At 39.6% G+C, this 23,551-nt stretch overlaps 2 protein-coding genes across 6 annotated transcripts in view; one reads left to right on the forward strand and one right to left on the reverse strand.

Moving 5' to 3' along the window:
• KPNA5 (karyopherin subunit alpha 5) overlaps positions 1-585 on the reverse strand; it is a 95,721-nt gene extending 95,136 nt beyond the window's left edge. Inside the window, exon 1 of the mRNA XM_051855389.2 lies at positions 447-585. The gene's annotated coding sequence lies outside the window, so the exon portion shown is untranslated. The remainder of the gene's footprint in view (positions 1-446) is intronic.
• Positions 1-23,551, forward strand: part of ZUP1 (zinc finger containing ubiquitin peptidase 1) — a 34,836-nt gene that overhangs the window by 797 nt on the left and 10,488 nt on the right. The window contains exons 2-6 of one of the 5 annotated variants that reach the window (XM_008263412.4): positions 53-5,545; positions 7,087-7,659; positions 14,258-14,368; positions 16,743-16,864; positions 20,353-20,521. In XM_008263412.4, coding sequence (XP_008261634.1) covers positions 7,101-7,659; positions 14,258-14,368; positions 16,743-16,864; positions 20,353-20,521 — 961 coding nt within the window. In that variant the 5' untranslated portion in view covers positions 53-5,545; positions 7,087-7,100. Of the gene's footprint in view, positions 1-52; positions 5,896-7,086; positions 7,660-14,257; positions 14,369-16,742; positions 16,865-20,352; positions 20,522-23,551 lie in introns of those variants that run through there. The other 4 variants (XM_008263413.4, XM_008263411.4, XR_011388560.1 and 1 more) reach the window with 4 other exon arrangements.

Raw genomic sequence — 23,551 nt, forward strand, 5'->3', positions numbered from 1 at the left:
TTAAACACTTGGCCACCCTGACATTCATATTTCCCTCTTCCTCTCCTTCCAGAGAAGAAGAAACAATGGCCAACCTGTATACAAAAACAGAACACTAACCTATAACCTGAAGCAAGGAATCCAGCAAGACAACCTGCTATGCACAAGAACAAATCAGACCACTGCATGTAGCAACCAGTCGGCAAAGCCAAACAGTGGCCAGGACTTCACAGTTAACTGACAGCCTCCCTAATTTTTGTCTCCACTCCCAATTAAAGACAAACTATAGAGAGCCAAATGTGCCTTCACTCCTATATTACTACATTCAACACCCCGCTTCTACTGGTCCACCAATCAGGACGGATCTGAGTCAGAGAGTGGTGGCTGACTCCCTCACTATTGTCAGTGCTGAACAAATTTGTTGTTCCTTGTTCTCATTTAGGTGGTCTCCATTTGTTTCCACATACCTGAAGATGACTCTAAAGTATGTCTCCCTTCTGAGTAGACTTGGAATGGGTGTCTTTTCAGCAAGATCTGGGGTTTCTCAACCCCACTGAGCCTTTACATCCCTAAACCAATTAGTCATTAGATGTCATGGAATCAAGCCCAAGGAAGGTACCCACTCTTGAGTGAGACAGCTCCTTTAACCGGAGGACAATTTCTGGAATGCAACCTGACCTAGAACCCTTAGCAATATGGGAATAAGTGCGTTAGTCCTAAGGATTTGAGCAGTGTACCATAGATAACCACCACACACTTGTTCAGTTTTCCATGGAAAAACCATAACCTTCTTTCACTTCATGTCCACTCTTTCTCATCCCCTTTCCTGAGCCCTCTTCCCCTACCAGTCTCTAAATCTTGGTTTCCCAGTCCTTTTGTATTCACTCACTGCAGTGTCATGAAAGTGTACTTACCTACAACTTCTTTCTGCCAAATTAAAACCTCAGCCCTTGAGGTCCAAACTCATACATGCAACTTCCATTTGGATGACTGATGGCATCTCATATTTGATAACTCAAAACATATTTATTGATCCCTTTCCACTCTTACCCACCTCATTTTTTCTTTTTTTCTATTTCTGTAATGATGCCACCATGAAGCCAAACGCTTCATTTATAAAACCTAGAAATTATCATCTATCTTTTCCTTTCTTTAGGATCTATTTACAAAACCACCTTCATCTGCCTACTCTGTCTGCTGACATCTGCTCCAGTGTTTCATCATCTCTTTCATAAACTCACTGTCCTGACTAAGCAGTCTCTGCCCATCGTGACTCCTTTACAATTTATTCCCTAACCACAAGGCAGAGTAATTTAAAATTAATATTTTATTTATTTTAACAAAATATAATTAAATATCTCTTAAACTCCAATATTACAAAGTTTTTTGTGTGAAGGTTAGCACTTCTCTCCCTGACCTTCCCAAATTGCCACTCTCCAGGAACTACCATTTTAAATTTGCTTATTGCATTCATATTTTGAAATCATATATTTATATTGATATTTCTTTTATATTTTTAGAAAATTTTAAAACTTTCATACATAATATATTGCTAATCTTTTATATGAGATGCTGATTTATCATTCACAGCTATACTGGCTTTCCAACATGTGTGTACAAACACACACACCCACACAACTTCCTCATCTCACATCCTCTTATATATAATTCTATCAAAGTTATTTTGGTTAATGTATATGTAAACCATTTATATTAATAGTGATAAAAGCTGTACTCATGTTATACTGTAATTAATTTTATTTTCTTCTTTACATAGCATTTTCATTGTTCTAAATTTAATGACCACTTGTTTTCTGTCATCATTTGCTCAGTTTTCTATATGTTCATCATTAATTCATAATCAAACACACCACTAAATGTACGCATTAGTTTCCTATTGGTGTTATAGTAAATAGCCACAAATTTATTAGTTTAAAGCAACAGAGATTTTATTGTCTTATACTTTTAGAGGCCATAAGTCCAAAACAGGTATTACTGAGCCAAAATAAAGGTTCTAGCAAAGCTATGTTCTTTCTGAACACTGTTGGGAAAATCTATTTCCTTGTCTTTTCCAGTCCTTGTTTCCTGAATTCCTTGACTTATATATCCTTTCATTAATCACATCACTCTGGCCTCTGCTTTTGTTGTTGGGACTCCTTTGAAACTGGCCCTCATATTACCTTTGTATAAGCACAACTGTGACTATTTTGTGCCCACTGGATAATCTCCCCATCCCAGGATCCTTAGCTTAATCATATCACAGGCAGTTTTTGTTGTGTAAGGGTAACATACTCACAATTCCTGAGGATTAGAATTAGAATATGGACATCTTAGAGGGCCACTACTCTGTTGCCCACAGGGCATAATTCTTTTTCTCAATGTAGTCATGAGCTTGAGGTGATCTGCAAGTTGCTTCTTCCCTCTCTCTGTTTATCCTTCCTCCACTTCCTTCCTCCCTTCCTCCCTTCTTCCTCTCTTCCTTCCCTCCCTCCCTCCCATTCTTCTCATTTTTATGTAGCTTCTTTTCAAATTCTACATCTTTGCTTTTTGCTTCCTTCCTTATTTTTGTGGAATCTTCCTGGGAAAGAATGAATAAAGAATAACGTTTTGGGGGCCAGTGCTGTGGCACAAAAGGTTAAAGCCCTGGCCTGGAGCGCCAGCATCCCATATAGGCGTCGGTTCAAGTCTGGGCTGCTCCTCTTCCAATCCAGCTCTCTGCTATGGCCTGGGAAAGCAGTAGAAGATGGCCCAAGTCCTTGGGCACCTGCACCAGTGTGGGAGACCTGGGGGAAATGCCTGTCTCCTGGCTTCGGATGGGTGCAGCTCCAGCCATTGCAGCCATCTGGGGAGTGAACCAGCAAATGGAAGACCTCTCTTTCTCTTTCTGTCTCTGCCTCTCTCTGTAACTCTTTCAAATAAATAAAATAAATTGTTAAAAAATAAAATCTTTTTTTTAAAAAAAAGAATAATATTTTGAGAGGCATGCACTGTGGTGTAGCAGGTAAAGCTGCCACTTGCAGTACTGACATCCTATATGGATGCCAGTTCAAGCCTGGCTGATCCTGGCTTCTGATGCAGCTCCCAGCTGATACACCTGGGAATTCAGTAAAAAATGGCCCAAGCCCTTGGGTGCCTGCATCCACGTGGGAGCCCTGGAAGAAGCTCCTGGATCCCGGATCAGCTCAGCTCTGGCCATTGTGGCCATCTGGGGAGTGAACCAGAAGATGGAAGACATCTCTCTCTCTCTCTGCCTCTGACTCTCTGTAACTCAGCTTTTCAAATAAATGAATAAATCTTTTTTAAACATTTAAAAATAAAAAAGAATAATGTTTTGAAACATTACCTTCAATTTCATTTCTTCGATCATTAATTTCCAAATTTATTTTCCTGATACTCCTTTCCATATCTCTTTTTGCTCAATGTGGGACCCAACTTATCATTTGACATTTTTTCTTCTATTTTCTAGCCATTATTCTGATAAATTTCTTTAGATTTATCTCTTAGGCTTATATTTAGGTATGTATTTTAAACCTATAACTGTAGTTTATTTACAATAATAATTTCCTATTTTTGATTCAGAACGTAATAATATCTTCTTAAACTCTCTGGGGATATTATTTTTTTGATATTTCATTTTTTCTTCCTTCTTTGAGTTTTTTCAGAATTCACTTTCATTTTTTAATTGTTTTGTTTTCCATCTTTCCTGTCATTGGTTGTACTCAAATGCCTGATGATTCATGAGTATCTATTCATTTTGAAGAATAATGCACTAAAGAAAATTATTTCGAGCTATACATCCATGGTGCTTGCTTATTCACCAATCTATGGCCCTATAACAGAGTGTTGAAATGGGACCTGGCTATTCCACTGGAGAACTTCCTAAAAGTCCATGTATCTAAATATTTGCTCTTGGGAAATCTATTTCTCTGGGGGGAAGCTTTCCAATTTCCTGCCTTGGAAGCACAAATCAGATATCAGAATATGAAGCAAGGAGGGGGATTCATAATTTAGTAATTTACTTTTCCATACTTCTTCCCTCCAACCATTTTCAGTCCAGAGGCTTTATTCATCTCTGCACTTCCGGGTTTATAGATTTTCTGGTGTGTGACTATTTTCTTCATGGAGTAAGCTTGTAGCCTTCTGCCTGGAGAGGAAAGATGAGTCACTTGGCAGCTGCTTTTGGAAGAAATCTGGAGGTGGGTTTCTAACTGCTCCTTATTTAGACTTTTAGCAAAATGTTACTTTTTTTTTCTCAGTCTCAAATTTCAACATCTTTCATCTGGCCTTGAATTTACAAACATTTCCAGATTTCTGAGGTTACGAACTAACTTGTTTTTTGTTGACTTCTCATCTTAGCTAAGGTAATTGTTGTTTTATGGAAACCTCATTAGCTTGTTTTTATTTTTTTACTCCTCTATTGTCATTTTAATATATTTTAAAGGAAAAGGAAATATAAATGTACATATCCAGTCTGCTATGTTTCACCACAACTACCTAGAATAAATTTTAAAAATATACAAGTTAACATTAGACATCACCTTCTTATTTAAATCCAATAGCTTTCAACAAGATCCTACATAATTTTGCCCCTGCATATAACTTTGACTTCCTCTTGTAATAACTCTCTCCCCTTCTATATTATGTTCTGAACACAATATATTCTTTTTGCTCTCACTTTATGCTTTCATTCTTATTTTATCTGCCAGAAATGCTCTTCATCCTGTTGATGCAAGATTTGTTCTTCAACACGCTCATCTGAGGGACCTTTTCTAACAGTATTCATATTTATGAACTCGATTTTTATTCGTAGCACTGTTTGTGATCCCTTTATTTATTGATTTTCTTTGCCTCATTGGAATGTCACCTTTGAATGTCCTGGATTTTTTATGTTCTGATTGCTGCTGTAGCTCCTGTTCTAAGCAGAATGCCTTTCCAGTCTGTAACTGTTGAATTAAATAACGACTAATGACAAAAATAAGGTACTTGTGATCTTCTAACCTTGAGTTTAAAAACCTTAGTTATCTCCACCTGTGGAGCTAGTGTGGCGCTTGGCACCTAATGCTAATATTAGAACTGAGTGCTAGCCAGCCAGGCCCTAGGCAATTAAGTAATGTCGACTCCTGCTTGCCCTAGGACTCTTCCTATGAATTCACTCAGATTGACTCTGAAAGACCTCACAGCCAAATGATTCTTCTAAGAAATCAGGACTTAGGACCCCTATGGGAGAATGAAAGAAACGATGGTGCAGTGACTACGACTACCAGAAGGCACCACAACCCAGGCTGACCGGAGCGGGGCATCCTGGGATTCCCTCCCTTCCTGCAGATAGAGGAAGTGCTGTTTTGAACGCGGAACTGGGGATTAAGGTTTCTTGGAGCTGCTCATTCTTTTCTAGTTAATTGTGAATCTCTGGCTCTGGGAGTGCTTGAGTTTAGACTTTCAATACAGGAGCGGTATTGGACGCCGCACACGCTCTCTTCTGCCAGCGGGACCCTGCTGCTGTAGCCGCGGGCTCGAAGAGGAAGCAGTGGGGTGCCTGGTGTTGCAGCTGCCGATCTCTGGGCGGGTAAGAACTGGCAATGCCAGCCCTCACTCCCCCAGCCTGGGCTGGTTTCGTGTCCTCGCTCCGGACGTTGGTCTGGAACTTTGCTCAGACTTGGACATTCCCGCCCTTACTGCGTCTTCCTCATACCGAGTCCTGCAACTGCCGTGGCCTTCGTGTGTGGCTCACTCACTTCTGAGGGCAAGTCCAGGTGCACCCTGTATCTGAGCTCACCCCAGCCATTGGACTCGATGAAACCCAGAGTGTGATGTTCATCTCCCTGGGGTGGGGGCCAGGGCGAGGGCAGGTGCTGCTCAGGGGGGTCTTCCTTCTAAAATCAAAGGCTGCTTTCACTTGGCAGAGAAATGAGAAAGGTGAGGACCACGTGCTAAATCTGTTAAATGAAGGGATCACTGCCCTTAGACTTTTATTTTGGTTGTCTATAAATAGTCTCTAGTGGGAAGGTGGTGGAGGTAATTGCTTTTTAAAAATTGTCATCACCTTGATATAGGAGCCAGTTCTTTATTAATCCATGTAATCCAAGAGTGACTACTGATCTAATTCAGCTCATTTTACCAACCGAACCTCAGTGAGATGAAATGTCTTACTAGAGTAATGAAACCTGAAATTTTAAAACTGTTCTTGCACCTGCGGACGAAGCTCTCTTCCACTTTACCCCCTCAACTTTTCTCCTTTTGGTTGACATACAGCTGTGGAATTTTTGCTCCCATTGTTTTCTGGCTGTGGTGAACTGAGTCAAAATTCCCATATGTGTAGATTGGTAATAACAGTACTTAGGATAGTTACATAAACCTAAAGCTGCCTAAATGGTACCTGCAATTAAGATGTGTTTATTTTCCCTCCCCATTATAATTAACTTGAAAAGTTCTGTATTTAGATACATTAGTAGTTAAATAGGATTCTTCTCTTTGTTTTCTCTTATCTGACATCTTACCTGGAACACAGATATATATATATATTTTTAAGATTTATTTATTTGAAAGAGTTACGCAGAGAGAGAAGGAGAGGCAGAGAGCGCATGTGAGAGAGGTTTTCTATCCACTGGTTCACCCCCAATTGGCCGCAACGCCCAGAACTATGCTGATCCGAAGCCAGGAGCCAGAAGTTTCTTCTGGGTCTCCCAAATGAGTGCAGAGGCCCAAAGACTTGGGCCATCTTCTACTGCTTTCCCAGGTCATAGCAGAGAGCTAGATTAGAAGTGGAGCAGCCGGGACTCGAACCAGTGCCGATACGGGATGCCGGCACTGCAGGCAGCGGTTTCACCTGCTATGCCACAGCACTGGCCCCTGAAACATATTTTAAAATACTTTATTTTTGGAATTATTATTTTTATTATTGCCTTTGTTTTCTTGAAAGCTAAAGCTGAAATGCAGTAGTGGAAATTTATAAATAAATATGAATGTTAAGGAACAATTAAAATACATAGAAAATTTTATCATCAAAGTAATCCAGCAGTAAATATGAAATTATTGTCCCAAATCATTTTATGAATTACCTTTTCCTTCAACTCTTACTCTGAAACTTAAAAATGTTTTCTTTTCCAGCTAGCTGTCATACCATGCTTTCTTGTGATATTTGTGGTGAAACAGTAAGCTCAGAGCCAGACATGAAGACTCATCTCCTGATCGTTCACATGGAAAATGAAGTTATATGTCCATTTTGCAAGTTGTCTGGTGTGAATTATGATGAAATGTGCTTTCATATTGAAACTGCTCATTTTGAACATAGCACACAAGAAAGAAACTTTGAGAGAATAAATACAGTACCTTATGGAAGTTCAGATAACAAGAAGGATAACACCTTGCAGGGTAGAACAGAAGTTAATTCGAGTATTCATTCAGCTTGTGCATCTAATCATCCAAAAAAATCAGCTCAAAACCTGCCTGAGGATGGTGCTTTAAAACATGACTTGTATTCGGAGAACTTAACTGAGTCAAGAAAATTCATGAAAGGTAGAGAAAAACAGCCTTGCTTAACAGAAATAAAAGGATCAATTTATGAAACCACATATAGTCTTCCTGAATGTCCATTCTGTGGAAAAATAGAGGATCATAGTCAAGATATGGAAACTCATGTGAAAACCAACCATGCTGATCTTTTAGATACTCCCTTAGAAGGTAAAGTATTCATTTTGATATAAATTATAAGTAACAGTAGTCTGTTTAATATTTGTGGTTTCCTGAAAATTGGTTTGTGAATCAGATTACTACAAATGTGTTTTTAAATTCAGTTTATGTGTATAGTAATATTGTTCATTTGCATTATTGCAACCTAAAAGTACAATGTATAAATGAAAAGAAATACAATGTTTCAGCTACACTGAGAGTAGTTTAAGAACCTTTGTGTCTAGTTTCCAGCAGGTAGACTTTTATTTCAAACAATCCAGCAGTGTTTGGACTGTTGTGGACTCCAACTTTGTGTTGTTGAATTCTAATTTGACTCTATTATGATCGGATATGATGTAATATCAGCTTTTAAAAATGTGTTGAGGCTTGTTTTATGGTTCAAGATTTGGTCCATCATCATACATGTTCCATGACTACCTAAAAAGAATCCTGTGCATCATTGGGTGGAGAATTCTATATATGTCAGTTAGATTGTGTTTGTACTCAGATTATCTCTATATTTGGTTATTTCCTTATAGTACTCTCTAACAGTAGTATCAGTTTTGAGAATGGGTTGTTGAAATCCACAATTGTGAATTTGTCTGTTTTTCCTTCTAGCTCTCAGGTTTTGCCTCATGTATTTTGAGGATCTGTTGTTCATGAGATCTCATTCAGGATCTCATGTGTTTTCCTTATTGTTGAGCTTTAAGAGTTCCTTTATATTTTTGATCCAAGTGTTTTATCCAATACATATATTCCAAATATTTATTTATTTATTATTATTTTTTTGGACAGGCAGAGTGGACAGTGAGAGAGAGAGACAGAGAGAAAGGTCTTCCTTTGCCATTGGTTCACCCTCCAATGACCGCCACGGCCGGCGCGCTGTGGCCGGCGGCTGTGGCCGGCGCACCGCGCTGATCCGATGGCAGGAGCCAGGTACTTCTCCTGGTCTCCCATGGGGTGCAGGGCCCAAGCACTTGGGCCATCCTCCACTGCACTCCCAGGCCACAGCAGAGAGCTGGCCTGGAAGAGGGGCATCCGGGAAAGAATCCTGCGCCCCGACTGGGACTAGAACCCGGTGTGCTGGCGCCGCAAGGTGGAGGATTAGCCTAGTGAGCCGCGGCGCCGGCCATATTCCAAATATTTAAACCCAGTCTGTACTTGCCCATTTCTGTGTCTTTTTACAGAGCTGAAGTTTTTAATTTTAATGAAGTACAACTTGATAATGTCCACTTTCATGTTTCATACTTTTGCTTTGTATCTAAAAACTCACAACTCTTAAGAATTTTATAGTTATGAGTTTTACACTTAGATCTAATATCCATTTTGACTTAGCTTTTGTAAAAGATATAAAGTTCATGTCTAGATACTTCTTGAAATGCATTTCCCTGATAATGAAATTAATTTCTTGCACAGTTATTTTAATTTCCTTTGTTGAAAAGTGCATATTAATTTTTATGTCTACTTTTCCAATTGCCTTTATATTCTTGTCCTATTTGGTATTGAGTTTTCACTTTCAATTATCTTAAATTTATTTTCAGTTCTAATACTTGACTTCAACTATATGCCATAGGCTTAATGCTTATCCTTTAAATTTCTATGGGATTTAAATATTCTTTGAAGTTTCCTTCTGCATGGTATCTAAAAAAGTGTCTTTATCCTGAGGTCATAAAGATAGTCTCATATGTTTTCTTTTATGAATTTAACTGCTTTCTGTTTTTTTTACACCATCTGGATCTTTTGTGTATGTAGGTATTGTGTGTATTGTGTAAATTTGGGATCTAATTTTTAATTTTTTTCTGTATGAAAACCAGATTTACCACTGACTCATCGTAATTTTTGTGTATTTTAAGTTTTATGTCTGTGGGTTAAATTCTTTTTTTTTTTTTTTTTTTTTTTTTTAAGATTTATGTGTTTATTTGAGAAGCGGAGTTATAGACAAAGAGAGGGAGAGACAGAGAGAGAGAGGTCTTCCACCACTGGTCCACTCCCTAAATGGCCACAGTAGCAGAAACTGGACTGATTTGAAACCAGGAGCCAGGAGCTTCCTCTGGCTATCCCATGTGGATGCAGGGGCCCAAGGACTTGGGCCATCTTCCACTGCTTTCCCAGGCCATAGAACAGAGCTGGATTGGAAGAGGAGCAGCTGGAACATGAACCAGCACCCATATGGGATACTGGCGCTGCTGGCAGAGGCTTAACCTACTATGCCACAGCGCTGGCCATTAATTTCTGTTTTTTTTTTTTTTTTTTTTTTTTTTTTTTTTTTTTTTTTAGTTCTGTTTTATTTGTGTACTTGGCTATTGTTTCTTCAGTATAATGCTTTAAATAACTATAATTTTATAAAATGTAAGAACAGTTCTTCCCTCTTTATTTTCTTTTTTATAAATTAACACCTTCTATGTTATTTCCTTATGCTTTTTTTTTTTTTTAAAGATTTATCTTATTTATTTTGAAAGAGTTAACAGAGAGAAGTAGAGACAGAGAGAGAGGTCTTCTATCCACTGGTTCACTCCCCAGATGGCCACAACGGCTGGAGGTGAGCTGATTCAAAGCCAGGAGTCAGGAACTTCCTCTGGGTCTCCCATGTGGGTGCAGTTGCACAAGAATCTGGGCCATCCTCTGCTGCTCTCCCAGGCGCATCAGCTGGGAGCTGGATTGGAAGTGGAGTAGTCTGGACTTGAACTGGTGGCCATATGGGATGCCAGCACTGCAAACCGAGGCAGTAACTCTCTGTACCATAGTGTTGTTCCCTCTTTGTTTTCATTATCAATTAGACCTTCTCATTTTTAAAATTTTTGTTTGTTAGAACCAGTTTGTCAAGTTTTATAAAAATTTTGTTGGGCTGGCGCCGTGGCACAGTAGGGTATTCCTCCGCCTGAGGCACCTGCATCCTATATGGGTGCTGATTCTAGTCCCAGCTGTTCCTCTTCCAATCCAGCTCTCTGCTGTGGCCTGGGAAAGCAGTGGAAGATGGCCCAAGTGGGAGACCAGGAGGAAGCACCTGGCTCCTGGCTTCGGATCAGCACAGCTCCTGCTGTTGAGGCCATATGGGGAGTGAACCAATGGAAGGAAGACCTTTCTCTCTGTCTCTCCCTCTCACTGTCTGTAACACTATCTCTCAAATAAATAAATAAATCTTTAAAAAAATTTTGTTTAAAATGAGATCAAAGTACATCATAATTCAGGTCATCTTTTGCATCCCTCAATAAAACTTTGTCTTTTTGATTTCATTACACAATTGTTAAGCAGTAGTTTCTATTGCTTTTGTAAATTAGGTTTTTTTTCCTTATGTAGTTAGCTTTTACAGGTTTATAGAAACAGCATCAATTTATATATATAATTAAGGTATCTAGTCGTCTTTAACTCTTACTAAGTTCGATAGTTGTCTGTTGATTCCCTGCATGTTATCTAAGTAGATGATTTTATCATTTGCTAATATCAAAAATTTTGTGGGCTTCTCCTTTAATAAGAAATACTTGCCACTGCTGTGTACACTGTTTTACTGTATGTTTCTCATTAAACTACTGTAGGTGTTGTATATGGTAGTCATATGAGTCTAAATGTTTCATTGAGTAAAAAATGACCTGGTTTTCATTAGAGGTACAGAAGTGGGATAGACAGATAGCTGGCTTTAACCAACATTCAGTCACAGTACAGAAACAAGGGAGTTCAGTGATAGCTTAAGAGTATAATTATCACAAAGAAGATATGTGGAATTTAGACTGGAAAGCAAAAAAAAAAAAAAAAAGAGGGAAGTAATGAATAATGAAAATATAAGCTGTGTATATAGGAGGCTTTGATTAGGTCAAAGACTTCAGAGTAGTAAGAAAGAAGTAAGGTAGAAGGATAAGTAGTTAGAAGAGATATGTTTGGATTGAACATTTCAGAGGTGGTTCTGTTACTGATGATCACAGAGGGCATAATTATGTCATTCATTTGCTAAATTGGGGAGAAGGAAAAGACTGTTGGAAGTGAAGACAAAGTACTTTCCCTATGGATATGGAAGTTGCCAAGAAAGATGGTAGCAGAAGGATTATGAAAAGAAGATTTTGATCCAGGCACTGAAATCTTCATGAAATGAAAAGCAATGTCTAGCCCCTAAGAAGGATACAGAATGTTATATTGTGGTGACATGGACTAGTAAGAAGGTAGACTGTTGATGAAGGAAGAAAATGTGTTTGAAAGTGATGGAATGGAGAAAGAGAAATTTATTTTCTACTTCTAGGATCCTGAATTATGAAAAAAAAATTGTGTTAGGAGGCTGTCGAGGAAATTGGTGTCTCATGGGCTGAGCAGATTTCAATTAAACCAAGTACATGAAATTATACTTGGAGAATGATTTTGATAAGTGGAGTCAGATTAGTGGATATACTGTAAATACTTAAAAACTCTTCAGACCAATTAGAAGTCAAAGCTGGCCGGCGCCGCGGCTCACTAGGCTAATCCTCCGCCTAGTGACGCCGGCACACCCGGTTCTAGTCCCGGTTGGGGCGCCGGATTCTGTCCCGGTTGCCCCTCTTCCAGGCCAGCTCTCTGCTGTGGCCTGGGAGTGCAGTGGAGGATGGCCCAGGTGCTTGGGCCCTGCACCCCATGGGAGACCAGGAAAAGCACCTGGCTCCTGGCTCCTGCCATCGGATCAGTGCGGTGCGCCGGCCGCAGCGCGCCGGCCGTGGCGGCCATTGGAGGGTGAACCAACGGCAAAAGGAAGACCTTTCTCTCTGTCTCTCTCTCTCACTGTCCACTCTGCCTGTCAAAAAAAAAAAAAAAAAAAAGTCAAAGCTGTGTTGATGATTATGTTATCCCTAGATGATTCCCTTGGATAATGATGGCTAAACTGTGTGATTGAGGCTTTAGACGTCTGGTTATAAGGAAAGTATGTGGGCAGCAATGGGCATTTGGCTCAACAGTTAGGTCACTGCTTGGGATGCCAGCATCCCATAGTAGACTGCCAGGTTCGGGTCATGGCTACTTGCTTCTGACCCAGTATTCCTGCTAGTGCCCAACCCAGGAGGCACCAGGTAATGACTCAAGTACTTTGTCCCCTACCATCCACACGAGAGACACAGAATGAGTTCCAAGCTCTCTGGTTGGCCTGGCCCAACCCTGGCTGCTGAAGAGTGAACCAGTGGATGGAAGTTCTCCCATCATCTGTGTAAAAAGAGTTCATTTTAAAAAAGTATAAAATTACATAGTGATGTTAGGTGCAGTTGCTTAATGCTGAGGAAGGTTGGAGATCAGTTTAAACTAGAAGGAATGGAAGGGTTGGCTTGCAGTGGTGAGATGATCAAAGGGATGATCTCTGGGTATTGGCTCTGAGACATTTTATGGTAGAGAACTGGCTGAAAGATTTCTTTTATATCTTAACAACCTTACACATGGAAACCATATTTACATTTATCTCTTAGTGCTGCTGTAGGAAATATTTTTTCAGTGCTTGTAAATACTTCACTATTCTCTTGAGCTTTGCCATTACACTTTTACTTCAGTAATTATTTTCTCTAATATTTAGATTTCTTTCATTTCTGTTTTCATTTCATAACTTTTTGCCCTGGTTTCTTACTTTTTTTCCCTTTTTTCTTAGATTTATTTATTTATTTCTAAGGCAGAGTTAAAGAGTGGGGCCGGGAACAGAAATCTTCCAGCCATTGGTTCATGCCCCAGATAGCTGCAATGGCCTGGGTTGGGCCAGGCCAAAGCCAGGAGCCTGGAATTCCATCTGAGTTTTCCATGGGGTTGGCAGGGACCCAGGCACTTGGACCAACCTCTGCTGCTTTCCAAGGTGCAGTAGCAGGGAGCTAGATCATTAGGGGAATAGCCAGTACTGAAAAACTCATTCTTTGGGTGGCTTAACTCACTGCCATAATCCCTGTCATGGTTTCAAAGATTCAGTTCCTTCTTTTATTTCAGTGAGGATTTTGAACATTTCTATTTTGTACTGTGATAGATTTACTCATAGCTCCATTTTTTTAGAGGTAGTTTTTTCATTTGGTGAGTTTCTGAACTGCTTCTCATGGCTCTGGATCTCCTAATGTGTTTTGCAATTCACATTTTCATATTCATCTGTTTTAGTATTGATCTATTATGGGGGTGAAACAGATTTGTGGTGTCTTTACCTTGGCAATTCACAATCTCCAATTTCAGACCAGGCCTTACCTGTATGGATTAATCAGTACTTTCACTTAGTGAAAATGCACAATTCTGGATTCCTCTTCTGTGCCCATTATAATCTAAGTCTTGGTCTTGCAGAAGATATCACTTCTGTTGTAGGCAAGCTGGACCACTCAATTTCATGTGTGCTGAGAATTTAGCACCAAAAACCCATATCTGTACTTGCCTCTGGTTACCACTTGAATTTTCTTCCTACTTTTCTTGTTCTGATTACAGATCTTAATGTTTATTCTTAGAATTTTCTTTTTTGGAGTGGTAAGAGAGGTGTTTACTTTGCTCAGACTTCCATCTTCATGCTAGATAAAGAAAAATAGTTTTTAAAGTCAACTATAAAAAGCTTTTATTTCTCTAATAAAGTTAGTAGGTGTTAGTTTTTGGCATGGGGTGAAAAATCTAAGAATTTCAAAATAAAATCAGTTCAATTGTGTCTCTCATACAGAATGTGATCGACCACTCTACGATTGTCCTATGTGTGGGCTCATCTGTACAGATTACCGTATTCTGCAGGAGCATGTTGACTTGCATTTAGAAGAAAGCAGTTTTCAACAAGGTATGATTATATGTTTAAACATAGAAAGTCTTCGTTTAATTTCTACTTCCTAAGACAAACCTAATTTCTAGATAAATTACAGACAGAAATCTTCATATTTAAAAATAAATCTGTTCCTTTACAGACTTCTTGTCTTGTACCCTTTGCTTTAGTTGTTCTACAGAAAAGTAAAGGGTGAATTATGGTGACTGACATCCAAACTGGGCTATGTGTCTTGAGTTTTGTCCCAGAGCACCAATATTTGGAGGGTGTACATGTTGAAGAAAATGATTTTTTAGTGTTATGCAATATAAGAAGTATTTTACTTATAAGTTGAGGCCATTCCTTCAGCAGCTAGAAGTATCTGAACACACTGTACCACTGATCAGCAAAAATCATTGAACTAGGAAGCTGCCATGTGGCACTTATAATTTAAAAATGTCCCAAAGTTTTTCAGTGCATTTCCAGCTGCTTGCCTTAGCTTCTGAAATTACATGTCGATTTTATAATAACCCTGTAAAAACTCTATCTCCTGTTTTTTTTTTAAAGATTTTATTTATTTATTTTAGAGGTAGCATTAGACAGTGTGGGAGAGAAGAGAGAAAGGTCTTCCATACGCTGGTTCACTCCCCAAATGGCCACAATGGCTGGAGCTGAGCCAATCCAAAGCCAAGAGCCAAGAGCTTCTTCTGGGTTTACCATGTGGATGCAGGGGCCCAAGCATCTGTGCCATCTTCTGCTTTCCCAGGCCATGGCAGAGAGCTGGATTGAAAGAGGAGCAGCTGGGACTAGAACTGGTACCCATGGGATGCAGGTGCCACAGGCAGAGGATTATCCTACTGAGCCACAACGCCCTATCTTTTTTAATGGCATTAGGTAATCATTATAGTGCCTTGAAAGTAGAACAATCCTATGTGGGTTTTACAACTCAACTGAAAGAAAATATAAAGTAGACCCTAAGAGAAACCAGTTGTGTTCTCCCCTATTTCAGGTTCTTAAGGTAGATAGATAACTTCTATTAATGCAGGTACTCAGTATTGAGTATCATAGTACCAGTATCAGTGACTTCCCTGGACAGCATTATCTGCTCATTTAGGCTAATCCTAAAATAAGAATTTCTGGAGCAAAAATGGAATAGTCCTGTGGTCGTTACTACTGCAGCTGGTGTGCTGTCTTTTGACAAAATTGCAAAGAAATTACTGTAGAAGAATAACCCTATTGGAGCTGAATTCTGATAATTCTAATTCAGTTTGTGATAGGTTTTGCATGGGTGCATCTATTATTCTGTAAGCCTGTAGAGGGTAATGAGAGAAAAATGTGATCTGAGTAAATCCCTGTAGGTGGCATCAGGGTTGATTAAGAAAAAATTCAGTTTAGAATTGCACATCCCCAAGGATGGAAAGAGGACCAAATAGGAAGTTGCAGGAATTACTGAGCATTGTGAAAAGAAAGAAAGCATATTCGTATTCAACTCATAATTACATCATGAGGTTAGGGGGCCAAGGAGAAAAGGTACTAACCAGAAGCCACTGATTAAAGCATCTGGAGAACACTGGGAGAGAAGACTTAGGGCAACATATATCAAAGTTGGATCACTTGTATAGGAGCAAGCTGTAATTACTACGTAACACCTGTACTATGCAACTGTTTATTATTATGTTCTTTATTACTCTTTGCCCCTCCTCCAATATTACTTTGAAAAATCAATCTAACTAGTGTTAAAGAAGCATCATTGAAAATTGTTACGCCGGCGCCGCGGCTCACTAGGCTAATCCTCTGCCCAGCGGCACTGGCACACCGGGTTCTAGTCCCGGTTGGGGTGCCGGATTCTGCCCCGGTTGCCCCTCTTCCAGGCCAGCTCTCTGCTGTGGGCAGGGAGTGCAGTGGAGGATGGCCCAAGTGCTTGGGCCCTGCACCCCATGGGAGACCAGGAGAAGTACCTGGCTCCTGCCTGCGGATAGGCGCGGTGCGCCGGTCGCAGCGCAGCGGCCATTGGAGGGTGAACCTGTGGCAAAGGAAGACCTTTCTCTCTGTCTCTCTCTCTCACTGTCCACTCTGCCTGTCAAAAAAAAAAAAAAAGAAAATTGTTACTTAACTCTTTAAGTTATTGTTTCCTCATTGGATAATAATACCTACTTCATAATGTTGTCTGTCACTTAAACACTTAATGAATATTAGTTATTATTTAAATGGATCTTATTTCCTTACATAGGCTGTTTTAAGTTCTGCTAGATTTGCACTCAGTGGTTCCATGACATCATAGCAAAGATTAGAATTCACAGTCATGATTAAATAGCAAAGATTAGAAATTGCTGTTTTTAAAAGATGTAGTAACTGATAGGTAAGCTTTGGTTTTATTGCATTTTTTTAATATAAACATCAAAAAATCTATTAGGCATGGACAGAGTCCAGTGTTCCAATGATTTAGAATTGGCTCACAAACTTCAACAAGAAGAAGACAGAAGGAGAAGATCTGAAGAATCAAGACAAGAAGTGGAAGAATTTCAGAAGCTACAGGTACAAAGATTAATAACAATTTGATCTGGTAGAGTTCTGGTTTTACAAATATGCGTTCAAGAGTTCATCCTATTTTTGTCATTGTTATTAAAATATTTTTTAAGATTGATTGATTGATTTGAAGAGCAGGACAATACAGAGAGGAAGGGAGATAGAGAGATGTTCCATCCGCTGGTTCAATCCCCAAAATGCCTGTAACAGCAGCTTTGGGCCAGGCTAAAGCTAGGAACCATGGCTCTATCCATGTAGGTGGGTGGACCAAGTATTTGGGCCATCTTCCACTGTCATCCCAACACATTAGCAGGAAGCTAGATCAGTAGTGGAGCAGTTGAAACTTAAACTGGGACTCCAATGTGAGATGTCCACATTGCAAGCAGCAGCTTAACCCACTGTACCACAATGCCCCTATAACAGTCACCATTTCTAAGTTTTCATTCTGGTCAGATAAGGGGTAATCACATCATATGATATCTCGAAATCTCCACAACAGATCCACAGAGAAATTATTTAGCCCTATGCCCATCCTATTTGTTGTCAAGATGAAGAAATGGAGACATGGAATAGCCAGGTAACTTATTTGCTCAGAGATAGGCAGCTATTGATTGGTGAATCTTGGATTCAAACCTTTGCAAGTTGAGGCAAATTAGGAAACAGAGTGAGAATTTTTAAGTTTTTATATTTGTTCAGTTCTTAGAAGTGAAACGTGTGCTTAGAATTAGTATCTACTGAATCTTAAATTCCTTATAGATTCCAATTTCAGGTATTTAAAAAGAACAATTTTGAATGGAAAATCCTTCTTGATGATATTTGAGACTTCATTTATGTCGCTCCCCCTCTTCATGGAGGAACGACACAGGACCCTGCGCTGTTCTTTCGTCTGCTTGGCCCTTCCCGGGTTTGCTGCTGGTTCTTCCCGGGTTGGCTACCGACCCTTCCACCTCCGTGGAAGGGCGGTTCCCCCTAGCCACTTTCCCCACTTCCGCGGGGGAGCGGCACACCGCCGGCCGGCTCTCTCGGGGGCTGCACAGGTGTTCCTTCAGATAGATGTTCCCCTTAGATGTTCCTGGTGCATGTTGTCTCTCTCCTCCCTTATAGTCCTCTTCCACCAATCCCAACTCTGCTACCCACACGCCGAGTACGCTGCTCTCCTCCAATCAGGAGCAGGTCCTACAGTTTATTGGTTGAACTGGAGGCAGCTGTGTAGAAGCTGTTTCTCCCTTCTCAGCGCCATATTGTGGGAGAGCAGATGCATAGAATAAGTCTTAATTCCAGTAACTTAGTCTAGTCCGAGTTGCTCCCAGTTGCTCCCCACAATTTATCCCAGGTGCATGATAGTTAACTGTTGGACTAAACTGATAGCATCTATTATATTTTTGATATATTTAAATTTTTAATAAATATTTCTCTTTTTTCAGTCATAATTTGAACATTATAGAGTCATCTCTGCTAGTCATTCCCATGGTTTTTAGTTTTAAGATTTATTTCTTTATGTGAAAGAATGATAGAGAGGAGAGACAGAGTGAGAGAGAAAGAGAGATCTATCTGCTGGTTCCCTCCCCACATGACCACAGTGGGTGGGAATGGAGCTAGTTCAGTATGAAATGAGGAGCCCAGAACTCCATCCGAGTCTCGCATGTTGGTGGCAAGGGCCCAAGTCCTTAGGCCATCCTGTACTGCCTTCCTAGGTACGTTAGCAGGGAGCTTGAGTGGGACCGGAGTTCCTGGGACTCAAACCAGAACTATATGGGATGCCAGCATGGCAAGCAAGCAGTGGTTTAACCTGCTGCACCACATGGCTTGCCCTTCCAATAAAGCTTTTAAATGTTTTTCTGTGTATTACTGGGGTAGCGTATGAGAGTGCTTCAAAAAATTTATGAAAAAATGAAAAGATTTCTCTTGGTTCAAGAAGTATTTGACATCTGTATAGTTTTTCATAATATGCGTCTTCTACGAACTTTTTGAAAACCTCATGTATAAGTAAAAAGGGCTTATGATTCAATAGGTGTGAGAGTGTTCAGATAAACAGGTTTGTGTACTTCGTGACTTCAGAAACCTTTAATATATTAACGTGGATTATACATATAATTTTCCCATTTAATTTGTCTGCCTTTTTTTCCCAGACATCTCACATATGGTTATTGTTCCTTAGAAATGTGCTTTGAAAAATATACTTTAGGATTTTTTTCTCACTAGTGATTTATTTACTTGCAAAATATTTTCCCACCAGAACTCTGAAGAGGAAAGACAGTTGACTATGCCTAATTTTTTTTTTTTTTTTCCCTATATAGTTTTAGAAATAATCAGTATAGAAAGTTTCATCTTATTGGATTAGGTCTTGGGAAGCTTTTTTTTTTTTTTTTTTTTTTTAATTTATTTGAAAGGCAGAGTAACAGACAAAGGGGAGATACAGAGAAAGAGAGAGCTCTTCAGTCCACTGGTTCACCCTCCAAAAGGCCGCAACAGCTGGGACTAGGCCAAGCTAAAGCCAGGAACCTGGAGCTTCTTCCAGGTCTCCCACATGGGTGCAGTGGTCGTCTGCTGTTTCAGGTGCACCAGCAGGGAACAGGATCAGAAGTGTAGCATCCGGGTTTTGAACCAGTGCCCATATGGGATGCCAGCATCACAAGCAGAGGCTTAACCTTCTATGCCACAGTGTCAGCCCCTTGGAAAGTTTTTTTAGAGAAGATTTTATATATATTAGTTGAGATTCTCAGTCCGGAACAATATTGTTTATTTACTGTGTAGCATGACTGAATGAATGAATTATGGATGGGGTAGGCCTTTGTAGACTAGTTGGGAACCAAGCAATCAGGACTAACAAGTTTACTTTAAAAATTAGCAATATGGCTGGCACTGCGGCTCACTAGGCTAATCCTCCTCCTGCGGCACCGGCACCCCAGGTTCTAGTGCCAGTTGGGGTGCCAGTTCTGTCCCGGTTACTCCTCTGCCAGTCCAGCTCTCTGCTGTGGCCCGGGAGTGCAGTGAAGGATGGCCCAGGTCCTAGGGCCCTGCACCTGCGTGGGAGACCAGGAAGAAGCACCTGGCTCCTGGCTTCGGATTGACACAATGCGCCAGCCGTAGCGGCCACTTGGGGGGGTGAACCAACGGAAAAAAGGAAGACCTTTCTCTCTGTCTCTCTCTGGCTCTGTCTAACTCTGCCTGTCAAAAAAAAATTTTAAAAATTAGCAATATGTTCAAAACTTCTCTGCTTCCATAACACCTTTAGTAGCAAAATAGGATCTTCTCTTCTCTCTGCTATAAGGAAAGCAAGTATCTGGTCCACAGTGGTTGTTTAGAGAAGCCCTTGTTAATTAAGTCAGAGATTTGTATTATGTTTGTGGGAGATTTTATTTTCATAAAAGTATTTATGTTGACTTGTGAACCATGATATTTCATCCTACCTTTCCAAATAAATAAAACTAGTAAATTTCTACCCTGTTTGAATTAAAGTTACATTAAGATTTATCATTTCTTTTTATATTCAACAGAGACAGTATGGTTTAGATAATTCTGGGGGATACAAAGAACAGCAACTACGAAATATGGAGATAGAAGTAAACAGGGGAAGGATGCATCCATCTGAATTTCATAGGAGAAAAGCTGATATGATGGAATCATTGGCTGTTGGTGTTGATGATGGAAAAACAAAAACTTCTGGTGAGTACTTAAACATCCACATAGTTTAAAATTCCATATATTTCTGTAGTGATGATCAGAATCATTTGAATTTTGTCTTTTTCAAAGCTCATGCTTTATATGGTTTTAGGTGATACATGTAAACATTTCAAATACTTTTTTTTTTTTTTTTGACAGAGTGGACAGTGAGAGAGAGAGACAGAGAGAAAGGTCTTCCTTTGCCATTGGTTCACCCTCCAATGGCTGCTGCGGCCGGCGCACCGCGCTGATCCAATGGCGGGAGCCAGGTACTTCTCCTGGTCTCCTATGGGGTGCAGGGCCCAAGTACTTGGGCCATCCTCCACTGCACTCCTGGGCCACAGCAGAGAGCTGGCCTGGAAGAGGGGCCACCGGGACAGAATCTGGTGCCCCGACCGGGACTAGAACCCGGTGTGCTGGCACCGCAAGGTGGAGGATTAGCCTAGTGAGCCGGCCTCAAATGCTTTTTTTTACAGTAAATAGTTCACTTGAAAATAATTTACTTACATTTAGTATTAACATTTGAAAGTAAACCTTTTTTAAGTTTTTATTAATGTAAAGAGAACATATTTCATAGATAAAAATTCTTCCCTTTCTTTTTTTCCTTTAAATTTTGCAATAACTTTTTTTTGTATTTCTTACATATAGTTTTAAGAGGATAATGATACTTTTCACTATACCCTTGTTCCCTCCCTCACTCCCAAGTTTTTATTGGATGCTTACCTTGTTTTGGACCAGTGTGGTCTACTGGAAAGAAAAATAATGTGAGACTAGAGAATACAGACTTTTTAAAAAAAAATCATTTATTTGAAAGACAGAGTTGCAGGGAGAGAGAGGAAAAGACACAAGGAGAGAAACAGATACTCCATTTCCTGGTTCACTCCCCAAATGGTCACAACAGTTGGGACTGGGCCATATAAAGGCCAGGAGCTTAGAACTCCATCCATGTCTCCTATGTGAGTGGCAGAGGAAAAACATTCAGGCCATCTTTTGCCACTTTCCCAGGAGCACTAACAGGGACCTGGATTGGAAGTGGAATAGCCAGGACTTGATCCGGCACTAATATGGCATGCTGGCATTGCAAGCAGCTTAACCCACTATGTTACAGTATCAGGTCTTGGAATAGAGAATTTTAAATATCCAAGAGTGACATTAAATGAAAGTAAAAGAAATAGATAAAATTACAGATGATTTTCAATTTATGAAGTTACAACCTGATAAACATGATAAATTGAAAATATTGTAAGTTGGAAATGTGTTTAATATACCTAAATATCATAATTTAGCAAATGGTCCATTGTGGAGTATTGGTTGTTTATTTTTGTGGTGACATGGCTACCTATGAATATAGTTCATAGCTCCTGCATGACACTATCACCCTATATATATGGCTAGCCCAGGAGAAAAATCAAAACCCAAAATTTGAAATAAAGTTTCTGCTGAGTTTTTATCACTTTTGTACCACCATAAAATAGAAAAATTGTAAGTCAGCCATTTTAAGTCAGGGACCATCTGTACTGGAATTTTAAGTCAATCTCATACACGTCTTAATACTCTGAAAACGTTTTTTTTAAAGATTTATTTATTTATTTGAAAGGCAGAGTTACAGAGAGGCAGAGGCAGAGGCAGAGGCAGAGAGAGAGAGAGAGAGAGAGGTAGAGGTAGAGGTAGAGGTAGAGGTAGGTCTTCCATCCACTGGTTCAATAGCCAGAGCTGCGCTGATCTGAAGCCAGGAGCCAGGTGGTTCTTCCACATCTCCCATGTGGATGCACGGGCCCAAGGACTTGGGCCATCTTCCACTGCTTTCCCAGACCATAGCGGAGAGCTGGATCAGAAGTGGAACAGCCAGACTCGAACCTGTGCCCATATTGGATGCTGGCACTGCAGGTGTTGGCTTAACCTGCTGTGCCACAGTGCTAGTCCCTGAACATTTTTAAAGATTTTTTATTTGTTTATTTAAAAGGCAGAGTGACAGTGAGAGAAAAGAAACAAAAACCATAAATATATAAATATATTCCTGTATATTTTCTTTAAATATTTATATTTTTGAATTTTATGTTTTGATCTTTAGTCCACCTAGAATTTGAGGAAGTATATGTATTGTTTGGAGGTGGAAGGGCAGAGAGAAAGTAGAGATCTGATTTTTTTCCCCTTATTTATAACAATATTTATTAAAAATATTTGTTATGCTTCTCTCACTACCATTTATTAAGTCTGTATTTTCCCCACTTATTGTAGTACCACATATTACATATTTTTGTATATTTGTGAGTATATTTTGTAAGGGTATCTTTATACTTCTTCAGGGATCTTCAATTTCAAAAGGTTTGTTTATGGCATAGGACATTCCAGTGAATATATAATAATGATTCATTAGGGTACAGGAAGAAAATATTACAACTTTCTTTGTATTTAATTTAGGCCATCTTTTAATTTCATTTTGTGCATCTATTTTAGTTATAGGACATAGACATTTATCTATAGCTTAAATATACCTTTAAAAATAAATTGTACAGCCCTGTAATATGCCATGTCTTTTTTTATAAGCTGCTTGAATTTACAAGTGATTTAGTGGCAAGGATTTTTGTTTTTGAGAATTTTAAAAAGAGATTTATTTTGAACATCAAAGTTAACAGAGAGAGAGTGAAATATCAACCTTCCATCTGCTGTTTCACTCGCCAGATGGCAGCAGCAGCCAGCAGTGGGATGGGCCAAAGCCAGGAGCCAGGAACTTCAACTGTCTCCTGTATGGGTAGCAGGGGCTCAAACACTTGAGCCATTTTCTGCTGCTTTCCCCAGGCCATTAGCAGGGGCCTGGATTGGAAGTAGAGCAATCAGGACACAAACTGGCATCTCAGGCAGCAGCTTTATGTGTAGTGCCGCCACACGGGCCTCTTTTGATAACTTTATAAAAGTTGAAGTGACTTTTTTATTTAAAGTGAGTTTTTAATTTACTTATATACTGCAGTTTTGTTATAAATTTAATAGTATCTAATTTAAGAAAAAAATAATTTCATCTTGGAAAATAACCAA

The sequence above is a fragment of the Oryctolagus cuniculus genome, chromosome 5, assembly GCF_964237555.1.
Source record: "Oryctolagus cuniculus chromosome 5, mOryCun1.1, whole genome shotgun sequence".
Classification (NCBI taxonomy): domain Eukaryota; kingdom Metazoa; phylum Chordata; class Mammalia; order Lagomorpha; family Leporidae; genus Oryctolagus; species Oryctolagus cuniculus.